Here is a 25,088-nt window from a genome sequence, read left to right on the forward strand (position 1 = left end):
CTGGGTTAGCTCGTATGCTCTGCCCTCAACTTGGGCTATGCCTCACGTCAGCGCGTGAAGCCTTGCCAATCAGAAGCTCGCTTCAACTCTGGGGCCGGAAGTTGTTAGCGTCTACCACGGATTTTTGACAGCCACGGAGGCTGGACCCTGCGATGCGGAGCACATGGAGAACGCCGTGACCGTTTCGTAGGAACGAGGCTTGGTACCAGAAGTTGAGGCACGCGCAACTAGGAGTACGATTGCTCCCGTACCTTTGCGTTGAGAAATATGAGTGCTCCCGGTAGCTTCACTTTTACGAGCTTGAAGGACAGTAGAGACAAGCGAGCCAATACCCAATCGCATTGAATCACCTTTTTTGATGGTGCTTCCATCTTTGTCTTGGCTGGTGATTCCACTCGAAACAGATCTTATCCCTACTCCTTTTTCAATATCTTCCACTGCACGTTGATGATTGCCATGTGCTGCCAACGGTGCAGTCCACCTCCCTCAATCTTTCCTCAACAGCTTGGCATCTACCAAAAATCACTCATTCTTACGTCCTCTTCGCAGTCGTCCATCCTATCGTCCCTCGCATCTCTCACGCCCACATCATCAATTCCGCATCAACATCCACATCCACATCGATCCTCCTATTTTTCTTCCCCCTACGCCTACCGTCATTCGGTAACGCATGCTTATCCTTGCATGTAGGTTCAGCGTCCATGTCCGAAAAGGTGACCACGGCCGTCGCCACGGCACCGTTTATCGTCTTGGTAAACGTGGCGACGGTTGACCGAGGGCCCAAGGCGCCGATAGTTGGGTTGTCTGCGGGGAGGGGATAGTCAGGGGGTTTGGATAGCTGGTGGTGAAAATGCAGTCGATGGGGAAAAGGGAGGGAGGTGGTGGAAGCCGGTACGTACATGGAGGATAGCGCCAGCCGTCGACTTCAGATGATACCATGGGCCCGAATGAGATGGTCGTGGCTTCTCTGGCAATAGTGAGGCAGACGAGGAAGGCGCCGAGGAGGATGTCGCGGGAGTTGATTGGTCGCATTTTGTGCGTTAGAGTTCTGCGTTCTTGCTTTTCCCTTGGAGCGGAAGGGACAAGATCCAGCTTGAGGTTTTAATCAACGTGTGTTCCCCAACAACCAGAACTTTAGCCCAACCTGTGTGTGGACTTGACTGCGGTATCACTCTCTCAACAAAGCTTGAACCATGTATTGGCCAATTTCATAGTCTTCCTTAAGTACTAGCTGAAATGAAGTATCGTCTCGCACAACAAAAAATTTTGAACGATGCTAGTGGACTGGATAGCACAACACTTCCGCGAGATTTCGCGGAAGTTCACCAAGGCACAATGACAGCGAATGAAATCCATCTGAGCTGAGACGGTCAAGTCTCGATGGGAAAAGAGGTTGTGAAATTTGGCAAAGAGGCATCATGGGATGTTGTCGTTTTGCAGGATTAAGTTGGACGTCTTTGTCGATTCTGGCCTCATCGCTCCTCTGTGTACGACCATGGACAGTGTAAACACGGTCCATGTCATTTACTAGTTACCACGTTCCATCAAGAGTTGCCAGAATTGCCAGCGTAGCTAATAGATAGATAATTTTTGGGCGCAAGTCGTCGTGCGTCATCCGTTCAAGTTTGTCGCGATTTTGTGGACCATTTTGAGGCTCAAGTCTTGTCATCTAGGTACGAGAAAATTGCTGGAAAAATGCCCAACTGATCAAGATTTGGACTCTGGATGAAATCCGCTTCATGTGGTGTTGCAGGCGTGAATGTGGAAAAACAAATTGGAGCCAGAAGGGCTTTGAAGTCGCAGAGGTACAGTACTAACTTGGTTAGGAATGTCAAGCGAGTTTTGTGGAGCATGCGGTCTAGTTCGCGAGAGTGTTGTAGTCGAGCGAGCTTCAGCAAACTAACTGACTGGCTGACGCATCTTCAACACCCTTGCTTGACCATGAGCTGGACGCCTGCAAAAACAGCAAAGTCGGAGCACATTTAGTCAGTTCAAAAGTATAGCATTAGCAGCCGTAGTCGCATTGCGTTGAGAAATAAAAAATAAGAAATAAATGAGGCCAGTGAGGAGATATCTGGCCCAGATATTCTTACTGAGCTTCGGACAGATAACGGTTGACAGAACCCGGTCTGTCCGATCGTTTTCAGGGCGTCTCCTGCTCCCAGAACGCTGTCAGTGCTGTGTACCTGCCGCGAAGCTGTGGCGTCGGCTAGAACTGCAAAAAAATGGCCTCAGACAACTAAGAAAATTGCAAAAAATTGTGCGAGGAGATGCTTTCTGCCATGTATTCATCACAAAAGCAAAAAAAATCATGTTATCATGAGATTTATCTCTCCGACGGGGACTATGAGTATTGTTAGTGAAAGTTTGGAATGGTAGTGCCGTGAGAGCTGCTTACATCGAACCCCGGTCTCCCGCGCTTGCTTCACACCGTGATGACAAGCGGAAATCATGACCACTAGACCATCGAAGAATGACGGTGGATGGAAATCCACACCGCTGGCATGCCTTATGAATGCTGTGGGCGTCCGTGCGCTTAGCGCGGCTTCCGGAGACGGCTAGATCCGTGTTAGTGTGAGCTGGCAATATCCTGATGTGATTGGACAGCTAATCTCATGGGCGCTTAACTACCAACTGTCCCACCTCCCCACCTCTCTCTCTCTCTCACAACACTTCAACACCACACTCTCCACGAAACCACTTGCCGCAAGAGCGCCCCGTAATCGTACCTACTTTTACCTATGGAGCAGCCCTGTGAATCTGCAAATGAAAAGGTCTCTCTGAGCGATCTTTCTCCCGACCATGTCGCTCCTCTCAAAGGCACCCTTACGCGCATCCTCGCGACTGAGGTTGCACGTCGAACTTTCGCGCAAATTGTTGATGGAGTTCAACTTGAAGACAAGCGCTTCGAGCCCCCTGCGACGCACCCAGGCAGATCTGATGTTTGTCCGAGGGCGTATGAAGTGCTAGATGCCTTTCGGGACAATTTTTCTTTCGACATGCTCCAGTTCGACACCAAGGTCCGTATCAGACTATCTACTCCTTTGTCTAGGCGTCATTCCATCAATACGAGATAAAATGCATGGAGCCTCTTCCCTTCTAATTTCCAGCACGAGCATGGAAGACTAAACCTAACCTGCGTCCAGAAAGCACAAGCGTACCAAAACACTCCTGTTGACAGCAAAGATTTCGGCAAGCACTTGTTGGAGATGACAGCTGTCTCGCTTCATGAAATTGGGGCGTCGCTGTTCCGTCTCGCAGATGGGGGCTTACACAAAGACGATCACGAGGCGCCCTCTGATCAAAATCTGTCACTCTTTCATCATACTCATTACAAAGACTGGACCCAGTGTCGCCGGGGAACAGCGAATGATGCTGGCTACTGGGTTGAGCTCAAGATTCTGGGTGGCGTTGTGATCTTTGACCGCGGCGAGTCCGGTCTTGAGGCGAGTCTTGCTTATAACAACTTCACGACTACCAAGGCTGACGAATCATTCAGTATGGACAAGTGTATCTTCATCCTTTTCGCTACAAGATCTTCTCACTTCTCCCCTTTCAAGTCCAGGCATTCGTTGACTTCGGGACTGGATTGTGGCAAGAGAGTTATCCACCACTTCCGATGAAGCCGAAAGTCGGAGCAGACCGACTTGACAATTATGATTCGTTCGACCGTCACATTTTCCGCGATAGATACGAACGCACGCGACCCCCACCCAACGTAGACAGGTATGGTCGTCCTCCAGACCGCATTATGTTTGTTCCCGAAGATGAATTGGATTTCATGGACTCTATACGGCGGGGGGTGGAGTCGGGTTTGTTACCACCCAATTTGTTTTCTGCAGAGTACTGGGCTCCAATTTACGAAAAAGACGGTGCACCGCCTCAACGACCGGAGTCACCGTAAGCCGCAGAAGATATGTCAGCTCCGAGGTAGGGCACGCGTGCTGAAAATTTTTTGTGTAATTCCTTCTAAAAACTCAAATCTCCAAGTATTCTTGAAGTAAGGCACATGGATGCTTCTCGTGTACAATTGGATGCGTGCCAATACAACAGTTGCATTATGGAAGCGCCAATGACCACCTCCACAGGAATCTATTTTTGGTTTCGTTCGCGGTGTTGGCCAAATTCAGACCTCATCCCTTATTGATGGCGCCACAGTTGAGGTATCATTCGCCCTCGGCCTCCATTGGCGGTTCAAATGGAGTGTGATCTCATTGTCAGCTGATGAAGTGAGGGTTATACAGTTACTTGATGGTTGGAGCGGGCTCCAATTGGTGTGATGGAGACGGAGGTGGAGGTCTGGGCGCTCCGGCGCAGTCACCTGTGATTCAATTGGCAGTTAGTTAGGCGCGCTCGGCGTCCGTAGCCAGAACAACACATTTCATCCCCTTCATCAGATGTCCTCCAGCTCCATACGCCGCTGAACACATACCATGATTCGTCAAAGATAGCGCCAAAATTGTTTTAGGTGTCTGGTGCATCTATCGGGCTTGCTGTGCCGCAATGAAAACGCCGCAGTTGGCTCTTAGACAGCCTAAAGACAAGCGAGTTTTGCGCGCGGCTCCGCAGAAACCTCTCGAGATTACGTCTCGATACATGAGTGGCTGAGCAAGCGCCAACCACTGTGATGAAGATGTTCAAGGAGCTCTGGTATGTCCGGCTGTGTGTTGTCAAACTTGTCCCTCATCATCCATATATTGCATGTGGCCGCAATACCGTCTTGATACTACCATCTAACATCTTTTCAACACCTTCTGACATCTCTTTTGAGTCTCCTGGCGACACAAATGACAGACTTCGCAAACTTCGCCATCATCCACCGGGGCCCAATTGGGGCTAGCTTCGATGTGACACACATTTACGAGCCAATAGAAGAGATCTATACTTATGTTGCATCGTCCATTGCAATTGCATTGAGAGCATTGAGCAACGATGAAGCTCGAAACTGGATGGCAAGTCTTGTCATTACCTATGACCAATCACGGACCGGAGGAGGACGCATTTGTGCAAATGACACAACTCGCGCACACAACATTGTTGATTCATTTTTGAAGAAAGTCCAGAGGAAATTTCCAGTAATTTGCATCGACGAGAAAATCAAAGATCCAAGATGTCTTGGAATGCATCGACGCACAGACTGGACTGGAAACTTCGACCAATTTGACCCAAGAGCGAACTATGTGTTTCTCAACGCAGGGGTAAGTTTACAAAGTCTGGGAGTTTGTTTCTCGGTCAAACTAATCAAATTTGAAGAGGGTCGCAGACATGGTATCTGCTGCCAGGCCTAGCGGTCAACGGTCTCAACCGAACAATTCCGAACTTGAACAATTCCGAACTTGAACAATTCCGAACTTTTCAGTTTACTTTTGCGGCAACTCTGGTTCACGAGGTTGGCGCTCATCTTTTGATCACGGCCATTGATAATGGACGCAATTGGACCCCACCAGAGATGTCTGCTAGTGGATACGTAAGCATAGAAGAAAAGGAGGAGACAGGAGAATGGGTTTATTTTGGAGAGTCTGGCAGGTGGCTCGAGAAAAATCTGTACGGAGGGACCCTAGAATTTGTGCAGGATCCAGCCCGAGACATCAAAACACAAGTAAGTGGAATTCTCACTTTGCATGAAAAAGAAGAACTGATATATGACGTAGTCTGGCATCCCCTATCTTTTCGGCGAAGATGACAAGGCAAGGAGAATCGAACGTTCCGTCATTGATCAATTTTGTAGAGGAGGTACGCTTTCCTGAATTTACAAGTGCAATCACACAATTACTCAGATTCCACAGAATTTTCATTTCCGCTCGCGACCGATACACGTACTGCAGTAGACTGGCGGACCGTCCATCGTTTTGGAACGCCTGCATCAACAGGTTCCAGGAATGGTCGCGGAAACGGACCAGTTCCTAGTCGACTACCACAGGAGGAGGTTCAAAGCCGCAAGGACGGAGTGAACAGATACATGAGTGCCAGGGGGCTGACGGCCGAAGTACTGGCCGGGAAAAACATCGCGATGTCCGCCTTGATGAGGATTCCGATGCATCCACAGGAGCGGCTCACCGCCGTCGCGTGAGCAGGGTAGAACCAGTTCGTGGGAGTTGCGATGGATTGACTTTTCGGTCCATGGTTACCTGATACTTTCCTTTGTTCTTTCGGATTGAGTGTTTTCACTGTAATTTTCCTTGTCTATTTCGAGCCGTACATCATCCTTTTGCGATTTGGGAAAAGACGTGTCCAAGAACGAACCCGTGCATGTGCTCGACTCGTGACTGCAATCGTCTACGTCCACATTTCAGCAGATGCCAGGATGGGAGTAGCCACGGCTTGGTCTGATCTCAAAGCCTATGCCAGTTGGAAATCTTCTAGAAAGCCACGAAATACCGAGCTTTCATTTGCCTTGCTATTCGCTCCCTAGCACACCTCTTCAGCTTCATCGAGCTAGCTCTACGCCTTTGGCAAATCCAAGTCCACCAACCACGGGGCATTGCGCGGATTATACCCCAAATCCATGATACTAGCATTAACCATCAGCGTCTCGTCGCCCGCCTCCAACGGCCTGCCGCCCTCAGCGCTCACATCCGCGACAGCAGCGTGTGCCTTAGCCGCCTCAGCCTGGTCCACCTCCACCATTTCCACCTCTTTTACACCAACGTTCTTCTCCTCCCCGCCCCATCGCACCCGCTCCGCACCCCACCCCTCATGGATGTGCCCAAAGCAATACAAACGGGGCCGCGCCCTTTCCGCTGCGCGCAGCAGGTGCGGACAGCCGACGTCGAGCCCTGTTGAAGTGCGGTCGAGACGGCGATGCGGCGGGCCGTGGGTCATGATGATGTCGATGGAGCGGGCGGCGGGAAGTTCGGGCACTGGGGAGACGGCGATGTTCTTGTAGGGCTTGGAGTTTGGTGGGAGTTGTGTGGGTGGTAGGCTTGCCGGGTTGAAGCGGTCTTCGTGGTGCTCGTAGGGAAAGGCCCAATTGCAGAATTCGGGTTGGTATGGTGAAGTGTAGATCTGGTTGAACTTAGTAGGTGCAGTTGCTTGATTTGTGTTGACAGAGGATGGGCGGAAGGTGCGAGGCTCTGGATGGGTCTTAGAGCGGTGGAGTAAATATCAAACGGCCATGGAGAGATTGCTCCCTGATAAATAATGCTGCTTGTGGTCCATCTCTTTCTCTTCATGAAAAGCTTGACTAATCTCATCTTTCGAAAATTCGATACCTACCTACTATCCAGCCAGTATCACGTGATCTTTCGACAACAGAGCGGACGGATTGAGTAAGGGAACAGTAAGACCATGGCATGAGAAAGGGAGTGCAGAGACTTTGGAGAAATTTTGTAGACGTAGACAGCAGACGAGAAACAAGAGACAAACCAACCTTCAACCTCGCCCCATTCCTTAACTCAAACTCATGCAAACCCTCCTCCAAATACGTAACGCCCGCCTCCCTCGCAGCATCACCCTTCCACAGCTCGGCCGCCTGCTCGGGCATCTTCTCATCAAAATCGTACTTGTGCATGCGCTTGCCGTTACTCATGCCGACGCCCTTGCTCATGCCATGGTAAAAGTGGCCGTCGAGCGAAATGTCGTGGTTGCCCGCGATGACGAGCTTGAGCGGCGCGTCAATCGAGCCCAGCATGTCGAGGCAAGCCCGGTACTCGTCCAAGCGGCCGATCATGGTGAGGTCGCCGCAGTGCAGCAGCACGTCGGCTGCCGGGAGGGGCGATGTGAAGGCCCGCGCATTGTTCTTGTCGCCGGCGCCGTTGGTTGGCTCGGCGGCTGGCTGGAGGGGCGCGCTGTGCGTGTCCGAGATGATGAGGATGCGCGTCTTGACGGTTCCTTGAGGCTTGGGTATGGACATGGTGGTGGTGGTTGTTGTTCGAGTCGACTCAGGCAGGTTCGCCGAGTCGGCTGCTCGGCTGACGCTGCTCGTCTTCCCGAGCTTCGAACGAGGCCGGCGGTTGAACAACTTGGATCCGCGGCGGCTGAGCTTTTGCTGGATGGATTTGAACATGGTCGAAGCGGTGGAATAGCGTGCTGATGACTTATCTCTGGAGATGGAGATTGTAATACCAGACAGAGGTACATACAGTATGTAGGCAACGCTAGCAACACGTGCAACGCTAACTGCTTCAGGCAAGTAGGCATTCTGAGAATCAACTTAGGAAAGATTATCCATAGCCGCGATGAAAAGCCTTTTTTCAATACGAAAACGGCCTAATCTTCAACATCCGCTTCTCCTCCGGCCTGTCCTCCAGGGGCTTATCCATAAACTCCGGGTACAAATACCAGGCCGTGTCCTTTCCGTCAAACTGAACCTCACTCCACCCATTCCCCAACCAAGCCATACGATTCACCTCCTCGCCTCCCCTCTGCTCACCCAAATACACATACTCCCAGTCCTCCCAACGCGGACTCCTCAACGTCTCGATGCAGTGCAGAGTGCTGCCAGGCCACAAGCCGGAGATCTTGCCCTCCTTGCTGCGGTACCAGCTGCGACAGTCGTCGGTGTAGACGGTGCGCTGGAAGTACGCGTCGACGTAGGCGGTGAAGTCCCGGACGCGTTCTGTGCGCGGCGCCATGGACTTGATGTTGTCTTTCTGCAGCTTGCGGATGGCGCGGACGACGTAGTCGCCGGTCGATTCGATCATCATTGTGAGCGAGCCCGCGCCGATTGCACTGTTGGGTCCCAGCATCGTGAAGTGGTTGGGGAACTCGGGGGAGATGGCGAGAGATAGGTAGGACGTGGCGCGCGTGGCCCAGTGTTTTTGAAGAGAAGTTCCTTGGGTGCCTATCACGGGAAAAGGAGGCGGGGCGGAGGTGTGGAAGCCTGTTGCGCAAACGAGCACATCGATGGAGTGATGTTGTGAGTCGCTCGTGAGCACCCCCAAGGACGTGATTTGAGTGATCGGAGTTGAGATGAAGGACACGTTCGGCTGGGTAAGCGCCTCCAGAAATCCGATTCCAGGGGTCAGACGGCGGCAGCCGGGGGCAAATGATGGGAGAAGCGATGCGAAGATTTCGGGATGAGTTGAGAGCCGCTCTCGCATACTCTTCTCAAAGACCTTTCGACCCTCCACTTGCATGGCGGTTCCGCGTAGGGTGGTGGGATGTAAAATGTTTCCATTCTCCTCGATGGCGAGGCGAAAGCGATGGTATGCATCCGGATCTGCTGCAAATTTGGCTCGCAGCTCTTCAGGGACTGATCGGGGTTAGCGAATGTCAATTGATTGAACTCGGTCGCCCACTTGTAAAGGTATCCAGGCCATGCTTCTCCCATACAGATGATCCAAATGGAGGCGAGATCCAAGTTTTGCTGCGAATGAAGCAAGAAAGTTGTGTTCCGGGTATTTTTTGCAGGTTTGGAACAATTTGAATGGAGCTGCTTCCTGACCCAATTACCCCTATCTTCTTCCCGACAAAGTCATAACTGTCCAAGATCAGCCTCTTTGGAGTCGACAAGTACAAGCTGCAACGAACCTTTCATTCCACTTGGCCGAATGCATCACCTCCCCCTGAAAACTGTCCAGACCCTCAATCTCTGGCCACGCAATCTCATTCAAATTGCCCCTGGCACTAACCAGCACCTCAGCTTCATCCTCAAAAACGCGCGAATTTTCCAAGTCTTCAACCTTGACGTGCCACTTGCCGTCATCCTCATCCCACCGACACTCTTTGATCTTGTGCGACAATTTGATGAATCTGTCAGCGCCGTACTTGCGGGAAGTGTGTTGAAGATACGCCTGAATCTCGCGTGCCGGTGCGTACAAGGAGGACCAGTCCATGTTGGGCTCGAAAGAGTATTGATACGAGTACGCTGTTTAATGTAAGTGATTGGCTCATGCATTCGAACGCTCCGCGTGACTTACAAGGAATATCGCACGCGCAACCTGGATATCGATTTTCCCACCTATATACAATTGGTTCATGTTTTTCTCAAGCCGAGCGCGGATTCAATTCGTACCATACTCCACCAACGCCGGCATTCTTTTCGTATATAACCAGCTCGACGTTTCTAAGCTTCTCTGGGATACGTATGCCCATGTAAATACCAGAGTAGCCGGCGCCAATCACGATGACTTTGATTTTGCGCGTGTTTTCGACGGGTTGATCGTAGAGCTGGAAGCCTTCAGGCGGGGAAGCTGCATCACCGTTGCCGTTGATCGAGCCGTGGAAGTGGCCATTGGTGTGACCGGTGCCATTGACGCCATTGCTTGCGCTTGCTGTCAAGACCGCCTCGGGGAGGTTAGGTATCGCAGACATATTGGTTTAGTCGACCATGAAATGCGAATTGAGGAGTTCAGGACAAAGCCCAAACCTTGAGAGCAAGTGGGCCATGGCAGGTAGGCTTGAATTCGGTGGACTGCACGTGGTCCCCCACTGTCAATCTGGCGACGGGATCGAAAGACGGGAAAGGCTGGTTGAATCAAGATGGGCAACATCGAAGGTGAAAGGTCCAATTGTCGACAGTGAAAGATCCCGCGGGGTTGATGGTCATGGAAGGCATGTCCACCTTCCCCACAATGAGGCGTGGTGGGGTTCTCCGCAGCCATGACATGGGGACTTGCCCAACAGGGCTAGTGGCGTTGAACTTGGGCGGAGTTGAGGCACGGTTGTTCTCGTTGCCGCCAACGGCATGGAAGTGTCGCGTGTGGAGAGGCTATGGCGACTTTGGAGTTGCCAGACAGCCGAAGGTGCAGCGGCATGATTCCGCGTCGTCAAATGAGGGCCTTGGAAATGCAACAGCTACAGTGTGAACTACAGCGTCAACTACAGCGTCAACTTTTCGAGTGAAAGCCACGCCGCAGGTACATCCACATGGGTGACGAGAAACGCCAATTCTAGGACTCAACGATCTGAGCACTCGTCGTGTGCCGAGTGACTTTCGTATTGCCCAAAAACTTGTATATTGAGCTTGTAGAAGGATGGCTACAGGAAGCATTCAAGCACCCGTACCCTATTTTGGAGTTGACATTCCTTTTGCGATCCTCTATGCATCTGTAGTAGGGAGGTTCGCTTTGCTAGGATTGTAGGTCCAACGGCAGACGAGCCCATTGCGGAGCCAAAAATTGGACGATTCGTGCTGTTGCGCTCTGCGTCCGGTCAAGTTTCTTGGAATTGGGGGCATGTACACGTTTCCCGTACCGGATTTGATTCCCATCGACGAACCGTCCAAACTCCACATCCCATACCAACTCGAGATCCTATGCAACCCACCAACTGCCCTCTGACCGTGTAAAATCCCATCGAACAAGTGCAGCAGGTTTTCCTTGCCCCCAATGTGCGCCAACGACTCCTTCAATTCTTCTTCTTACGTACTACGCTTTTGGCACTGCATTCATGCCCCAGAAATTGATGATGGCGACCTGTTTCCCGTCAGCAGCCAAGTCGGACAGATGTCGACAGTCCGATGCTTACCTGGTTTCCACGCCTGTAGGCTACCTTTTTCCCATCCGAATCCCACTTAAGACCGTGGTAAAGATCCTCCGCCTCTGTTCCGTTTTCGGTTCCGTTTCCATTTTGCACAGGCTTTGGCCATTGACCTGTGTCAACCTGCGCTGCTTTCCACACCATCTTTGAAACACCAGTCTCTGGGTCCCAAAACGTGACTGTGTCACTGCTAGCAGCTGCCAAAAGATATCCATCTGGCGAAAAGGCGATTTCTGCTATGGGGCCGCTGGACAGCTGATTGATCTTCTCAAAAGGTTTCTTGGCGTTCCAGAATTGCAGCGTGAAGAAACCTTCGTTGGATGAAGTGGCAAGGAGGCGTGGTGAGTCGTCGTTGAATGCGGCTGGATTTGGAACAGGTTGGAATTCGAGGCCGGTTATTGCGTGGCCATGGTCAAGTTTATGGGTGCGAATTTCCGAATCGTCTGGTAGAACGAGACCAAATAGAGACTCGTCCGAGGAGGCACAAGCAATGATTTTGCATATTCGATCGTATCGGAGCGTCTCCCAGTTGATTTCTGTAGGATATGACTTTTGAATCTGGAGCTTTCCGTCGGCTATTTCGTAAATGTCCAGTATCCGGTCGCCGGCCACGACAAATGTTGAGTCAGTCATCCACTCGGCGGCAAGAACTGGTTGAGACGTTTGGACGGTGTAGGCCGGTTCCCGCCTAAGGTCTTTCCAGACAAGGATTCGCGAATTTACGTCAGTACTGCAGACGCTGATGAGGAGTTGTGCTGACACATTGTATCGCAGGGCAAGAACGTTGCCAAGAACCGCGGATATCAACCGTGACTGTAGACCACCTTCACTGAGGTGGTGCATTTTCCACTTGGTAACACGCTCTCCACTGTCCGCGGTCATATCTTCTAGCGTTCCAATCACCGCTTCCCCTGGTTGGGTCCATTCGACGGCTGTGACAGTTGGATTATTCAGGCCGATATCCAAATCCTTAAACAGAGGTTCTGTTGGAACATCGGCTAGTGATTGTGAGGAACTGGGTATGTGGTAGATCCGCAACAATGACTCTCCGGCTGTCAATAAAAGTTGTGGCTCTGTTGGACTCCACTCGGTATGAACAATCGAAGCGTCCGGCTCTTTGACTCTTAAAAATGTCGACTGTGGCCCCAGGTTGGTGAGTTTCTCGGTTTGAAGACTGCTACTTTCGCCTAGTGTTAGTGTTGTCACCAGTGGCGCAACCTCTTCCTCGACTATAGATTCTGCGTCGGTCACGACGGCTTCAGACTCGGCGGGTGCGCCATTCACGTCCATGACGACATCCCCGTTGACGTGGCTTTCTGTTGTCGAGCTCGCCTTCTTCTTCTTATGAGGTGGTTGTGCACCGTCGACGGCGTCGCCGTTGACGATTGCCTTGCGTTCGCGGCGGCTCGAAGACAGCTTTCGTCGGCGCGCCTCAGCATTGTAGCGAGCAAAGGGTCTTCCGTGGTCTTGGCCGAACTGATATCGACGTGGCTCGGCACCCTGTTCTGATCAGACGGGATTGCTTGATGGATTGGACAGCACGGCACATACATTCGAGGCCGAGGCGCGCATCTCGTCCAGCCACATGCCATCCTGGAGCATGCGCAACATGGTATGTGTCTGGACTCGTTCGGCAAATGGGAGAGTTTCTGGCTCATCGTGCCAGTCGTGCGCCAGAGCCAGGGCAGCTTTGGGATATCCTGAGAGAAATTAGACGTCATTGAGTGACAAAGACGGCGCTTGACGGGCGTGACGCAGGGACAGGAGGCCAAGCTTTGACGGGCCGTGGTCCGCACGCGCAGCACCGGTGACGACTGCTGAGAGGGTCGGTCGTCATGATGCGCCGGATGTGAGGGCGAGCAGCGTACCAGCTTCTTGCAGATACCTCCATACTAGGTAGTTGACAACGTTGGAGGACAGGTGCTCTGTCATGGCGCATGGTTGTCGCGCGCAGAGAGAGGGCGAGAGGACGAGATTGCGCGCGATGCGAGGCGGAAGAGGGCGGTGGACTCGGTGGGGTGGTGATTGGGGAGGAGGAATTGGTGGTGGAGATGCAGAGATCGAGTAGTTGGACAGCTAGGCGTCGGTGGAGCGGCTTGAGACGAGACGAGTAGACGAGAGATGGGCAGCGGCAGACGGCAGGGCTTGGCTTGGCCTCTCGCCGCACCGGGGTCAGTCATGATCGGCGCTGGCCCTGTGTATCCACCTACAACCCTCCACCTTCTCAACCACCACGACCACGACCCCGTCTCGTCCCCGACGACGACCCGCTCTCTCCATCCCCTTCGCCCTGCGCCTCTCGGGGCTCCTCCATCTGCCGTCGCGCCCCTGCAAGTCGGTCTCCGCGTGCGCACAAGCTCCATTCCAACATCCCCGCAGACCAACCGAGCTGCACCATGCGCGTCAACATCCCCCCTCTGACTCGGGGGCTGCTCGTCACACTCACCACCTTTACCCTCCTCAACTGGATCCTCCGCCCTGGTTATAGCGATTGGGTGCAGGGCTTGGGAAAACCCCTCCACACCGTCGGCGAGGGCGCCCCATATCTGGCCATTATCCCCTCGACCGCCATTGTCTACCCATGGGTCTTTCTGGTCGCAACGCTCGTTGAGCAAAACATCTTTGGCCTCTTGATCACTGGCTTGACAATCTTCTACGGCGGCCGCTATCTTGAGCGAGCATGGAGCTCCGCCGAGTTTACCAAGTTTATTCTCTTCGTTTCCATGATACCCAATGTCCTCAGCTTCGTTCTGTACATTGTGGCCTACGCCCTTTCCAAGAATGACGAAGCACTGTATTATCCCCCGTGTATTCCACTTGGACAAGCTGACTCGACCTAGCACCGCAACCATCTCTGGCGGCATCTCCATCCAAGCCGCCTTCCTCGTCTCCTTCAAGCAACTCGTCCCCGAGCACACCGTGTCGCTATTCCGCGGCGCGATCCGCATGCGCGTCAAGCACTTCCCGGCCATATTCCTCGTCGCAAACACAATCTCGGGTCTGGTCTTTGGCACCGAAACCGCAATGTTCCTCGCGTGGTTCGGCTTCTTCACGGCCTGGATATACCTGCGCTTCTACCGAAAGAGCCCCTCCTTGATATCTGCTGCAACGGGTGAGGACAGCTGGGTCCGTGGCGACGCCAGCGACACGTTTAGTTTCGCCCAATTCTGGCCCGAGCCCCTTCAAACGCCAGTTGGCCTTTTCTCCGACCAAGTCTACAACGTCCTTGTCGCGATCAAGGTGTGCACGCCGTTTTCGATGGAAGACATTGACGCTGGAAATGAGCAAGCAATGGCAAGAGCAGAAGGCGGACTCCCAAGTATCATGAACTCGGGACGTGGAAGGGGAGCTAGGCGCGAAGAGGCGGAACGCCGGAGAGCATTAGCTCTCAAGGTTCTGGACCAGAGGCTACACGCTGCCGCCAGCAAGCCGCAATCGCCTGCGCCGGCGGTGACTTCGGGGCCGTCGCTGTTGGGAGAAACAACGTATGAGCCAGATCGGCACGACGAGATGCCGCAGCTGCCCCCGCAGACCAAGGAATAATTCGGGAAAGAGGAGGAGTAATAAGGATGATTCAACAATTGCCACCACTAGCCACTGGTTGGCGCATGTCGAGCAGGCACGTTGGGTGTCTGACGAGAAAAAAGTTGTTTTGGCTGTGCTGCTAGCCTCCTCTGTTTAAGCGTATGCTTGGAGTCGGGAAGATACCATTTTCCGTTTGGTACGACGGACGAGAAGGAGCTGATGGTGGCCGATATTGGGTGTAAGAACAATGTCTAGTTATTCGAGCGAGTTCTTCTGGAAATTTTGGCGCTATGCGAATCCGATTTTGAGATATGGATTGACCACCTGATACATGGCTGTGAAGTTCCTACCGAAACATGTTGATCTCTGACAACTCCCTGCACATATGCTGCTGCTGATACTCTTGTTTTTCCCATGAAAGACCGCTGAGTCCCCTACTTGTCAGTTCCCCTCCTCAGCTGCGCCAATGTGGCTTTCCCCGCCCGACTATCATTCGGTCTCCCCAGTTCTCCGGAAATCCACTCGCCGACTGCCGCCAGCCTCTCCACATCAACGCCAGTCTTGAGCCCCAAGCTCTCAAACAAACGGACCAAGTCCTCCGTCGCCACATTACCGGTAGCGCCAGGGGAAAACGGACAGCCACCAAGGCCGGCAACGGCAGCATCAAACTCGCGGACACCGTGCTCCAGGCCCACCAGCGAGTTGACGAGGGCCTGGCCGTACGTGTCGTGGAAATGGAGCGCGAGGTCCTGCGCCTCGACGCCGGCGGCGGCCAGCGTCTTGAGCAGCTCGCGGGTGCGCGGCGCCGTGCCCATGCCCGTCGTGTCGGCGACGGAGATGACGTCGGCGCCCATCTCCAGCAGCGACACGGCCAGCTCCGCCACCTTGTGCGGGTCGACGTCCGGGCCTTCGTACGGGCAACCCAGCGCGACGCTGATGTAGGCGCGCACGCGCAGGTTGGCGTCGCGGGCGCGCGACAGCAGCGGCGCGAAGCGCGAGAGTGACTCGGCAATGCTGCAATTTGTGTTTTTGCGCGTGAAGGTCTCGGTGGCGGCGGTGAAGATGGAGAGCTCAATTTCTGGGGGCTCGGTTGGAGAGGGGGTGGATGCGGGGGAGCTGTCGGGTGTCGATGTGGGAGCGTGTGCGTTGTAGGTATTGAGGAAGTCGTCGAGACCGCGTGTGTTGGGGAGGAGGAATTGGTACTTGATTTTTTCAGGAGAGCTCGGTGGAGTCTTGAGGATGTGCTCAAGGATGGAGGACGAATTGGCCATCTGGGGAGTTGTCAGCACCTGTTTGCTTCTTCTATCTATACAGAACACTGACCTGCGGAACCCATTTTGGACTGACAAAGCTGCCAGCTTCCAAGATCGTTAATCCAGTTGCTGCAAGCTTCTCGACCAGTTCGATCTTCGTGTCGACGGGGATCTTCTGGCGTTCATTTTGAAGGCCGTCGCGCGGTCCGACCTCGACCAGTCGGACATGGTCAGATGCTCTGGACGCGGTAGCAAGAGAGCGGCGGCCGAGTCCATATTTGGCGGCTCGAGCAAGGCAAAGACCAGCCCGTCGAGGAGCTATCATAGACATAGCGGCGGTAGGAAGCGTTGGACGCAAGCCTTGGAATTGCTTCTGTGAAAGAGCTCAGCTGTACAGCAGCAGTTGTCACTCAGCCGGGGAGGTGGAATGACATCGTGTGGGGTAAATGGTGGCCGGTGGTGCTCGTACCAGGTAGGGCTGATTATCGCCCGCGCTTTGACTCGTTCGATGGCACAAGTGCTGGAAATATTTCTGTTCCTGACCAACTTCTCACTCCTCGATTGCTCCTCGGCCGCCTACACGTCCAACCGATATATACCCCAAACGAAGACGACAATTCCCGTGAAGCGCTTCCACTGTCCAACGGCACTCTTCCACAACGTCGAGGAAAAATTCCGCCGCCCCATCCCAACGCCCCACCACGACCGCAAGGACATGGAGGAAGACCGCGCTGCGACAAATCTTGGCCCAGAGCCAGTCGAGGAATTGAATGGAGAGCAGAGTTCGGCGCCCAAGCAACCCAAGAGACGGTTCGTAGGAAGAAAGACCGCGGCCGGAGCAGCAGCAGCAAAATCAACGCCAGACCCGAACGCAAATATTGAAGACAGTAGTGCTATACAAGGCAAGGCCCAGTGTCCAACAACAAATCAAAAGACACACACTGACGGAGTTTCCAGTTGCACCACCTCGGAGAACAGCACGAGCGCTGAACAACATCCCCGCCGACATTCTCGAGGACCCCGACATCAATGCCGCCATATCTCTTCTCCCCACAAACTACAACTTCGAAATCCACAAGACGATACACCGCATCCGCTCTCATGGCCACAAATCAGTCGCGCTCCAATTCCCCGAGGGACTTCTCCTCTTCGCCACCACAATCTCCGACATTCTGACACAATTCTGTCCCGGCATAACCACAACGATCATGGGCGACGTCACGTACGGCGCGTGTTGTATAGACGACTTTACCGCGCGGGCGCTGGGCTGCGACCTGTTGGTCCACTACGCCCACAGCTGCCTGATCCCCGTGGCCGTGACCAAGATCGCAACGCTCTACGTCTTCGTCAGCATCGGCATCGACACGCAGCACCTGATTGACACGATGCGGCGCAACTTCACGCAGGGCAAGACCATCGCCATGGTCGGCACCATCCAATTCAACGCCACCATCCACGGTATTGCGCCGCAGCTCCGGCGCGAGGGCTACGAGGTCGTCGTCCCCCAAGTCATGCCGCTGTCCAAGGGTGAAATCCTGGGCTGCACATCGCCACGCCTGGCCGGGCCAAAATCGAAAACCTCCTCCCTCCTCTCAACCGCAACCACAAACAACACCAAGAAGGCATCCAAACACGACCCTCCCCACGCGGACCTGATCCTCTACCTCGGCGACGGCCGCTTCCACCTCGAGTCGGCGCAGATCCAAAACCCGCACCTCCCATCCTACCGCTACGACCCGTACAGCCGGCGGCTGACGCACGAGACGTACGCGCACTCGGACCTGTACGCGCTGCGCACCACCGCGATCCAGTCGGCGCGCAAGGCGCGCAAGTGGGGGCTCATCCTCGGCGCCCTGGGCCGCCAGGGCAACCCGCACACGCTGACCATGATCGAAAACATTCTGCGCCAGCGCGGCATCCCGTGCCTCAAGATCCTGCTGAGCGAAATCTTCCCCGGCAAGCTGCAGCTCATGAGCGCCAGCGACGAGGACCGCAAGAAGAAGATGGTGGCGCAGAGTCCGGATCATGTTGATGGCGATTGTGAGGACGGCGGCGTCGAGGCTTGGGTCCAGATTGCGTGTCCGCGACTGAGCATCGATTGGGGCTACGCGTTCCCCCGCCCGCTGCTGACGCCGTACGAGGCGCTGGTGACGCTGGGCGTGAGGGAGGCCAAGTGGATGGAGGCGGCTGGCAAGGCCGACGAGGCGACTCAGGAGGTCTATCCCATGGACTTTTATGCCAAGGAAGGCCTGGGGAGGACGACGGCGGCGCATGCAGAGGTGGGAGCATAAGAGTTTAAGCATCTAGAAATGCATCACAGTAGACCGAGCAATTTGGATGGAAGAGATTGTTGAAAACCTATCTAGGTGCCAATGTTTGAGCAGAGCCGCGAAAGTCTTAGGAGTGATCGTATGAGGAGTGATTGTAGGGGAAAATAAGCCATCGAAAGCGACGACCTCCGGAAAGGAGAAAAACAAGCGAATGTCTCCCCTGACAGGAAAAGAGCGTAGGAAGTGCGATAAAAGAAACAGCCTTCGAACTTCGAAAGCCCCATGACCAAGGAGCCGTCCCAAAAGCCACCATCTCCAAAGAAGAGTACAAGCGAATGTCTCCTCAAAACAAACCAAATCTGGACACCTCCAACCTCACACAGCGCCCCTTCAGCGAATAACATCCCAGCCCTGCCTCTGCGCACCATGCAGCTCCTCCAAAATCTCACTGCCACCAAGCGGGCCCAACGGCTTGGCCTTCCTGCGCTCCTGACTCCAGACCTCGTGGAACTTGATGCTGGTGTCGCTGGTGGCGACGACGATGCAGCCCTCGACCTGGGTGCGGCTCCACCAGGCGCCGCCCTCGCCGCGGGTGCGTCCGTCGTTGGGGCCGCCGGGGTACGCAATGGCGTACAGGGCGCGGTGGTCGTCGGGCCACGGGATGGCCACCAGCTGCTCGCAGGCCGGCCAGCTGAAGACGGCGATGCGGAACGGGTGGTCCGGCTGCGCGAAGCCAAACGTTGCGCAGATCTCGCGCCGCGTCGTGCTCCAGATGAGCGACGTCACTTGGGCGCTGCAGTCGATCGTGGCCAGGCAGGCACCGCTGAAGGTGTGGTAGAAATGTATACAGCGGTCGTTGGATCCACCTCCGATGGCCAGAAGACCCAGCTGCCATGGGCAAAAGGCCATGGCTTTGACGGCAGCATTGAGCGTCCAGTGGTGCTTTGCGGCCGTTGCGTCGATGTCGGTCACTTGCGGGATGCCCGCCACGGTTTCGCAGGGGTTGTTGAGCGAAGCGAAAAGGCGTTTGATTTCGAAGAGAAAGCATTGATTGTCATTACCGCCTGTGGCAAAGAACTCACCGTACGGTGACCACGTGAGGCCGCAAATCTGCTGTGTGTGGACGTTGATTCGGGCGAGCAGAGTCATGGCACCTGGCCAGTTGAACAGGTCGCGAGTGGTAACGTCGGGCCACTCAATTGAGAAGAGGTAGACATGGCCTTCGTCGTCACCAATCAACAGGATTTCCGTATTAGCGACCAGAGCCGAGTCCCGCAGTGAAGGCTGCTTGGCTGTGTTTGGGCCGAAAGCGAGACACGATATGGGGGCTGGCTGTCGAGCCTTGAAGCGAGGTTCTTCGTCAAACATACTCCACAGGCAAACGGAACCGTCTGCGCGACCGATGGCCAGTATAGCCTGACCACCTTCATTGGATGAGAAAGACAGAGAAGTCACATGGGCTGTGTAATTAGCGTTGATGCTCTCGGGTGTTCCCACTCCTCGAGTTTCGGACCACAAGTAGACGCTGTGGGCAAGGCCAACGGCAAGACAGTTTGCTGTATGTGAGTAGGCGAGAACCGTGCAGTAGAAGTCATCTCGAAGCCGTGGCGCATCAAGGACTGTGCTTTGTGTCAGCTCAAGGCGTCGTAATGGACATGTCAACATATCTAAAGGGAATGGTTGGAACAGGGCTTCTTTCTCGCACTGGCTTCTTTGGACCTATGTCTTGTTAGCATCCTAGAGAGTATTGGGAGGATGGGAAGGAAGCCACTTGAGGTGCATCCTTCCCTAATCCACTGGCTGTCTATCCACGACGGTGCGCGACGGGTGTTGCTCGAAGAAGTCGCTGGCTTGTTGAAAGATCCAAGCACACGGCTCGACTGATCAATATCCATTGCATGCGCAAGACGGCGCTCATGTTCCTCTTGTGCACTTCGAGAGTCGGTCTGAGAAAGAAACATGGTCGTATGCAATGGAGCGTTGGTTCCGCTGTTCATCATGCCTCCCCGACCGTCAGGTATGCCGGGCACGCTGTCGGTGACAATGGCAGATCCGCCAACGTTCCAGACCGCTCCGTTGCTGACCTCGCGGCTCCCATGTCGAAGACTCAATGGGCCTTCAGGATTTTGCGAGGCCAAGCTGCCAGTAGGTCTAATGGCTCCTTGAAGATTTTGGTATGACCGAGTCCTTGTGCTTCGCGGAACACGCTGACCGAAAGGATCGAATTCAGGGTGCCTTTGGCGAGTGACCTTTTCGACTTCAGACAGATTACCCGCTGGCGTGCTCAATCGCAATGTCTCCCTCGAGGTTGTAGGGGACTTTCGTGGAGGAATGAATCGATCCAAGCACTTGCTTGCAATACGTTCTCGCACTTGAGATCCACCGGGAAAAGATCCTCTCCGCATTTTGAACATGGAGCTGCGGTCCCGAAGTGTCAACGGCGCCAGAATGTTGGTTTTACGCTCCTGTTGCGGGAATGGATATGCGTCGGTAGCCTGAGACGCCTGGGCAAGAGGGGTTGGGGTTCCTAGCATCTCGCGACCAGGACTTGGAAAAGCAGCGTTGATCGGGTTGGTGAGATCGATGGACATTGTGCGCCGTGGGGGTTCCTCTTCCGAGCTACAGCTAGGCTCCGAAGAGGCATCTGGGAGCCGGATGTCCCCGTCTGCATCTTTGACTTTGCAGATGTCGTTCTCATCCAAGTTCAACTTCGCCAGATTGACAGACACGGATGATTCGTCAGTTGGAGAGGCATCAGGCATCTCGAAGTCTTCGTCCATGCCATCGATTTGCGTAAGGCGATCAGGAGAAGCCAGGAAATCGCAATTCTCATACGACTTGGCGGGAACATCTTGTCCTCTCAGAGCCCACCTTGGAGGCTGAGAGCTATCCGACAGTCGTCTCCAGGAGCGAGTTGAGCATCCTCGATTTGGGTATTTGGGGCTGAGCGAGAGGCCGCCGGTCAAGTCGAATACCGGCCTTGGTGGAGTATCCGGAGGCGTCAATGGCCATCCTTTTTTAGGTTCCAAGTCGGTAGTTGCATTCTGTCCAAGCTGAGGACGTCTGGGAAAATCCAGTTTGTAATCTCTATATCCTCGGTCGTTGGACCGGAATGATTGAGGTGGAGTCGGTGGAGGCGTAAGACTTGGAATGTTTGCAAAATCCAATCCTCCATCCGCGTTTGGTGTCCGAGAGTGATCGGCGTAGCGAGACGATTCGAGACCGGTGCGAAATCCGGCCAAATGCTTTGCGGGGTCCATGGTAATTCTTTCTGTCTCGAGGAAAAGTTCAAGGCGAGGACGAAGATGGACCTTGGAAAAAGGGAAACTGTTTCAATCGAGGCTGTCACGGAGCGGTAAGATAAACCAATGCAGAGTACGCTCGGATACTGGACGAAGACAAGGAGTCTAGACAGATGCGTCTAGGTGTGAGAAATCCACGACGAATGCCGTCCCAAAAGTGGATTGAGCGAAAAGCGAGGACGGTGTCGAAGGTAATAGCAATGACAACAACACTCAGAGGGAAAAGGCGAAGACGAGTCCTCGAAAACCTGCTCGTTAGTAAGATTGGCGACCTTGAGGCTGCTGGAGAAGAAGGAAGAGGAATTGAGGCTCAAGGTTGATGATGTTTGGAAGAGCCCAGGTCACGGTTTCCGATGACGAAAGCGGAGAGGGCGCTAGACACCCAGACCCTGTCGTCGCTGGAGCTTCACCACAACCGCAACACAACCATCCGCGCTTCCGCTCCAGCCCGCACAGGAAGTTGAAATGGCCAGCGTGCGTCGAGCTTGCCCCCGTACGCCATACCAGCAAGTCCTAATGAGAGTAGCATGGCATTCCGCGCACGGCGGCGGCGGCTGAGCGCTCCGAGCGCACTGAACAGGCGAGGCAAAAGGAGCTGCAACAAATTGAGCAGTACAAGCAACTGGTCGCGCAGGTGAATGCGAAGGTACAAACGGCTTCCTGCCTGCTCAAAGACGAAGGCTGATTCTGCGCCCAGGTCGCGGAAAAGCAATACACGGACGACGCTCTCGCCCTCACCTCGAAACTCCTCGCACAAAACCCCGAGTACTATACCATTTGGAACCACCGTCGCGTAATTCTACAACACATTTTCGGGAATGCTCAGATTTCGAGCTCCGCTGAGTCTGAGGATCCGGCCAAAGTCCAGCAGACGGTTTTGGAATACATCGCCGAGGACCTGCGCTTCACCATACCGCTCTTGATGAAGTTTCCCAAGTGCTACTGGATATGGAATCATCGGCAGTGGCTGCTCCAACAATCCACAGAACTCCTCCAAGAACCACAAGCACAGCGATTATGGCAAGAGGAGCATGGTCTGGTCGGGAAGATGCTCAGTCGCGACAGTCGCAACTTTCACGGCTGGAGCTACCGGAGATTTGTGGTTGCGCACCTGGAAACGCTGCCCTCAGAAGACGGGAAGACTACCAGTATGATCGAGCCAGAGTTTGACTACACGACAAAGATGATCAATACGAATCTGTCGAATTTCTCGGCCTGGCACAATCGCACCAAGTTGATTCCCCGACTGCTTGACGAGCGTAAGGCGGATGAAGAGACGAGGCGCAGATTCCTGAAGGCGGAATTCGAGCTGATACAAAAGGCGCTGTACACGGATCCATACGACCAGTCTTTGTGGTTTTACCACGCCAATCTCATGAGTGCGCTTGAGGATACAACGCCGAGGAGCGCTCGCATCATCCTCGAACTAGACAACGACATACGGCAGGAGTTTGTAGAAGAAGAGTTTGAGAGCATCAAAGACATGTTAGATGGGGCTGAAGACTGCAAATGGATTTACCAAGCACTCTTGGACACGGCTGTCGCGCTGAAACAGCTGAAAGAGGGGAGCGACGGCGGTTTCGACGATGAGATGGCAGGGTGGCTATCAGAGCTGAGGAAGCTTGATCCCCTTCGCTCGGGAAGATGGGATGACCTGAGCAAGAAGCTGAAGCTATGAATAGTATGGAACTTAACCTTGAAAACACTTGATCCTGCTTGTCGCGACAGCCAGTGCATCTTCACCATACCTAGAACGACAGACAACTCATTCAGTCCGCGTCGAGTGGGCTATTCCAGTCCATAAAGAGCTGACTAGCGCTTCCTGCTCATTCAAGTAGCGCTTTGAATGCTCCTAGTGCAACTGTCCAGGCATTTGGCATTGATGATAGATCTTGTCGGTGTCATCTGAGATTGATCTACAACCCAGAGGTAGTGAGGTAACAGCCTCTGACCTCCTTGCCTTTGATAGCGCGCCTGCTTCGATCACGGCGGGTACGAGACTGTGATGAGCTCACTATCTAGCATTTACGATATTGCAAGTCCCGAAGGCTCTTTCCTCACTCCGTCTCCAAGCTTGCTGCACCAGCCAGCGGAGAGGTGGAATATTCACAATTTGAGTGACTCGATTCCACTACCAAGTTGACGGCAGACCGCCATGACAGGTCAAATGAAGTTTGGTTGCGAGCGACGATGCGTAGGTACATGTATTTTAAGGAGTTCGTCGACTCTCCATTGACCGTGGCTACAGTGCCAGGATCTTCGCGGACCGAAATGTGCTAGACCAGGAGCTTGCTTGCATGTGAAAGGGTCCCCACTGCAAAGCGCAGATGCAACTTCAACAACGCAAGGTACGGTATTTTTGCAGGCTGAGGATATGGCGCAATTCAAGGCGGGTGCTCAGATTTGGTTGGCTCTCTCGTGAGAGAAGCGCAACGGATAGAGGCAGTTGCAAAACAAACGCAGCTCGAAAAATATAACGATGAAGGAAGACAATTTGTTGATATAAGAACTTGCAAGCGAAAAAGGGACCAAAATGCTTGCGGCTAGGCTGGAGAAAACATTGCCTCTTTTGGCAGTTGGTGGCTCGCCAATGCTCGCTTCTTGCAACAACGACACGAATCGCCCGCTGTCAAAATTGTTCGTCTGACGTCTCTTCCTTAGTCTCCACGGCCGGTGCTTTTGAATCTTGGAGGCAGCGATCCGGAAGACCCAACCGAAGTGCCGCGTACCTCGATTTTCCAGGTTCCCCGCCGTTCTTTTACTGCACTCGACGACTTACGCAAACAGCCTCCCCTCGCGTGCCTGAAGGGCCATTTCTTGCAGCGCCGCAACAGCCTCTTCCTCACGGCCCTCGGGCACAAACAAGTGGTCGTGGAAGTAGCCACTGACGGGGTTGACGGGCATGCCGAGCTCTTTGAGACGAGAAGCGACAACGGCCATGAAGCCGACAGCGTCAAGGCTCGAATGAACGTCGAGAGTGATTCTACGGCAGGGAAAGGTGTAGGGCAGACCGTTGTCAATGGCGGCCTGGCGCTCCGCAATAACGGTCAGGCCTTCGGCCTCCCGAAACGTCATGAGCGGGTCGAGAGCAGCGGGGAGCCTCGTGGATGGCGGCAGGGTGAGGAAAACGTAGGGGAGGAGATCGAGGAGCGGGCTGAGGAACTGGACGAGCTGCTGGAGGGCGGTGGCCATGGTGTCGGCGGGCGGGCAGTGGCAGAGCAGCAATAATTTGGAGTTGTGTGTTTCAGGAGTCAGGACCGCGTAGGCGACGGGGATTCAGGATGCAACGGGACGGCGGGTGAGGGCTGCCGATGCTG

General features: G+C 54.0%; 14 protein-coding genes across 14 annotated transcripts; 7 read left to right on the plus strand and 7 right to left on the minus strand.

Moving 5' to 3' along the window:
- Nucleotides 1–306: 306 nt before the first annotated feature.
- Nucleotides 307–697, plus strand: BKA78DRAFT_303931 (uncharacterized protein). The gene has a single exon (XM_066887583.1). The coding sequence runs from the start codon at nt 448–450 to the stop codon at nt 688–690; it is 243 nt and encodes an 80-aa protein (XP_066749985.1). The 5' UTR covers nt 307–447; the 3' UTR covers nt 691–697.
- A 21-nt stretch (nt 698–718) lies between these two features.
- BKA78DRAFT_303932 (uncharacterized protein) lies at nt 719–1,228 on the minus strand. The gene has a single exon (XM_066887584.1). The coding sequence runs from the start codon at nt 1,030–1,032 to the stop codon at nt 742–744; it is 291 nt and encodes a 96-aa protein (XP_066749986.1). The 5' UTR covers nt 1,033–1,228; the 3' UTR covers nt 719–741.
- Nucleotides 1,229–1,987: 759 nt separating this feature from the next.
- On the plus strand, nt 1,988–2,478 carry BKA78DRAFT_22244 (uncharacterized protein). Its single transcript, XM_066883674.1, has one exon. The coding sequence runs from the start codon at nt 2,054–2,056 to the stop codon at nt 2,321–2,323; it is 270 nt and encodes an 89-aa protein (XP_066749987.1). The 5' UTR covers nt 1,988–2,053; the 3' UTR covers nt 2,324–2,478.
- A 199-nt stretch (nt 2,479–2,677) lies between these two features.
- On the plus strand, nt 2,678–4,389 carry BKA78DRAFT_303933 (uncharacterized protein). Its single transcript, XM_066887585.1, has 3 exons — nt 2,678–3,020; nt 3,147–3,446; nt 3,500–4,389. The coding sequence occupies exons 1-3, from the start codon at nt 2,742–2,744 to the stop codon at nt 3,902–3,904; spliced, it is 984 nt and encodes a 327-aa protein (XP_066749988.1). The 5' UTR covers nt 2,678–2,741; the 3' UTR covers nt 3,905–4,389.
- A 273-nt stretch (nt 4,390–4,662) lies between these two features.
- Nucleotides 4,663–6,242, plus strand: BKA78DRAFT_340422 (uncharacterized protein). The gene is made up of 4 exons (XM_066890320.1): nt 4,663–5,198; nt 5,264–5,599; nt 5,652–5,733; nt 5,778–6,242. Exons 1-4 carry the CDS (start codon nt 4,788–4,790, stop codon nt 6,068–6,070), a joined length of 1,122 nt encoding a protein of 373 aa, XP_066749989.1. The 5' UTR covers nt 4,663–4,787; the 3' UTR covers nt 6,071–6,242.
- Nucleotides 6,243–7,946, minus strand: BKA78DRAFT_334870 (Metallo-dependent phosphatase-like protein). Its single transcript, XM_066890206.1, has 2 exons — nt 7,370–7,946; nt 6,243–7,005 (listed from the first exon to the last, which is right to left on the minus strand). The coding sequence occupies exons 1-2, from the start codon at nt 7,850–7,852 to the stop codon at nt 6,442–6,444; spliced, it is 1,047 nt and encodes a 348-aa protein (XP_066749990.1). The 5' UTR covers nt 7,853–7,946; the 3' UTR covers nt 6,243–6,441.
- A 228-nt stretch (nt 7,947–8,174) lies between these two features.
- BKA78DRAFT_376538 (uncharacterized protein) lies at nt 8,175–10,547 on the minus strand. The gene is made up of 5 exons (XM_066892831.1): nt 9,956–10,547; nt 9,861–9,901; nt 9,472–9,808; nt 9,240–9,421; nt 8,175–9,193 (listed from the first exon to the last, which is right to left on the minus strand). The coding sequence occupies exons 1-5, from the start codon at nt 10,252–10,254 to the stop codon at nt 8,193–8,195; spliced, it is 1,860 nt and encodes a 619-aa protein (XP_066749991.1). The 5' UTR covers nt 10,255–10,547; the 3' UTR covers nt 8,175–8,192.
- Nucleotides 10,548–11,150: 603 nt separating this feature from the next.
- Nucleotides 11,151–13,524, minus strand: BKA78DRAFT_22286 (WD40-repeat-containing domain protein). The gene is made up of 3 exons (XM_066883675.1): nt 13,290–13,524; nt 12,973–13,121; nt 11,151–12,921 (listed from the first exon to the last, which is right to left on the minus strand). The coding sequence occupies exons 1-3, from the start codon at nt 13,351–13,353 to the stop codon at nt 11,368–11,370; spliced, it is 1,767 nt and encodes a 588-aa protein (XP_066749992.1). The 5' UTR covers nt 13,354–13,524; the 3' UTR covers nt 11,151–11,367.
- Nucleotides 13,525–13,817: 293 nt separating this feature from the next.
- BKA78DRAFT_245074 (eukaryotic integral membrane protein-domain-containing protein) lies at nt 13,818–14,964 on the plus strand (the record flags this gene model as incomplete). The annotated part of the gene is made up of 2 exons (XM_066884091.1): nt 13,818–14,215; nt 14,262–14,964. 2 exons carry the CDS (start codon nt 13,818–13,820, stop codon nt 14,962–14,964), a joined length of 1,101 nt encoding a protein of 366 aa, XP_066749993.1.
- A 431-nt stretch (nt 14,965–15,395) lies between these two features.
- On the minus strand, nt 15,396–16,464 carry BKA78DRAFT_236215 (uncharacterized protein; the record flags this gene model as incomplete). Its single annotated transcript, XM_066883850.1, has 2 exons — nt 15,396–16,217; nt 16,270–16,464. Coding segments are annotated over 2 exons (1,017 nt in total), but the record flags the coding sequence as incomplete, so codon positions are not given.
- Nucleotides 16,465–16,914: 450 nt separating this feature from the next.
- Nucleotides 16,915–18,490, plus strand: BKA78DRAFT_329533 (diphthamide biosynthesis protein 1; the record flags this gene model as incomplete). Its single annotated transcript, XM_066889673.1, has 2 exons — nt 16,915–17,101; nt 17,157–18,490. 2 exons carry the CDS (start codon nt 16,915–16,917, stop codon nt 18,488–18,490), a joined length of 1,521 nt encoding a protein of 506 aa, XP_066749995.1.
- Nucleotides 18,491–18,943: 453 nt separating this feature from the next.
- Nucleotides 18,944–21,293, minus strand: BKA78DRAFT_261589 (WD40-repeat-containing domain protein; the record flags this gene model as incomplete). The annotated part of the gene is made up of 2 exons (XM_066885427.1): nt 20,241–21,293; nt 18,944–20,088 (listed from the first exon to the last, which is right to left on the minus strand). Coding segments are annotated over exons 1-2 (2,154 nt in total), but the record flags the coding sequence as incomplete, so codon positions are not given.
- An 898-nt stretch (nt 21,294–22,191) lies between these two features.
- Nucleotides 22,192–23,744, plus strand: BKA78DRAFT_303953 (uncharacterized protein). The gene is made up of 3 exons (XM_066887586.1): nt 22,192–22,245; nt 22,298–22,417; nt 22,469–23,744. The coding sequence occupies exons 1-3, from the start codon at nt 22,237–22,239 to the stop codon at nt 23,447–23,449; spliced, it is 1,110 nt and encodes a 369-aa protein (XP_066749997.1). The 5' UTR covers nt 22,192–22,236; the 3' UTR covers nt 23,450–23,744.
- An 802-nt stretch (nt 23,745–24,546) lies between these two features.
- Nucleotides 24,547–24,963, minus strand: BKA78DRAFT_291884 (ACT domain-containing protein; the record flags this gene model as incomplete). The annotated part of the gene is made up of 1 exon (XM_066885971.1): nt 24,547–24,963. The coding sequence occupies one exon, from the start codon at nt 24,961–24,963 to the stop codon at nt 24,547–24,549; it is 417 nt and encodes a 138-aa protein (XP_066749998.1).
- Nucleotides 24,964–25,088: the final 125 nt, after the last annotated feature.

This window comes from Phyllosticta capitalensis (genome assembly GCF_038381095.1).
Source record: "Phyllosticta capitalensis strain CBS 128856 chromosome Unknown BKA78scaffold_1, whole genome shotgun sequence".
Taxonomy (NCBI): domain Eukaryota; kingdom Fungi; phylum Ascomycota; class Dothideomycetes; order Botryosphaeriales; family Phyllostictaceae; genus Phyllosticta; species Phyllosticta capitalensis.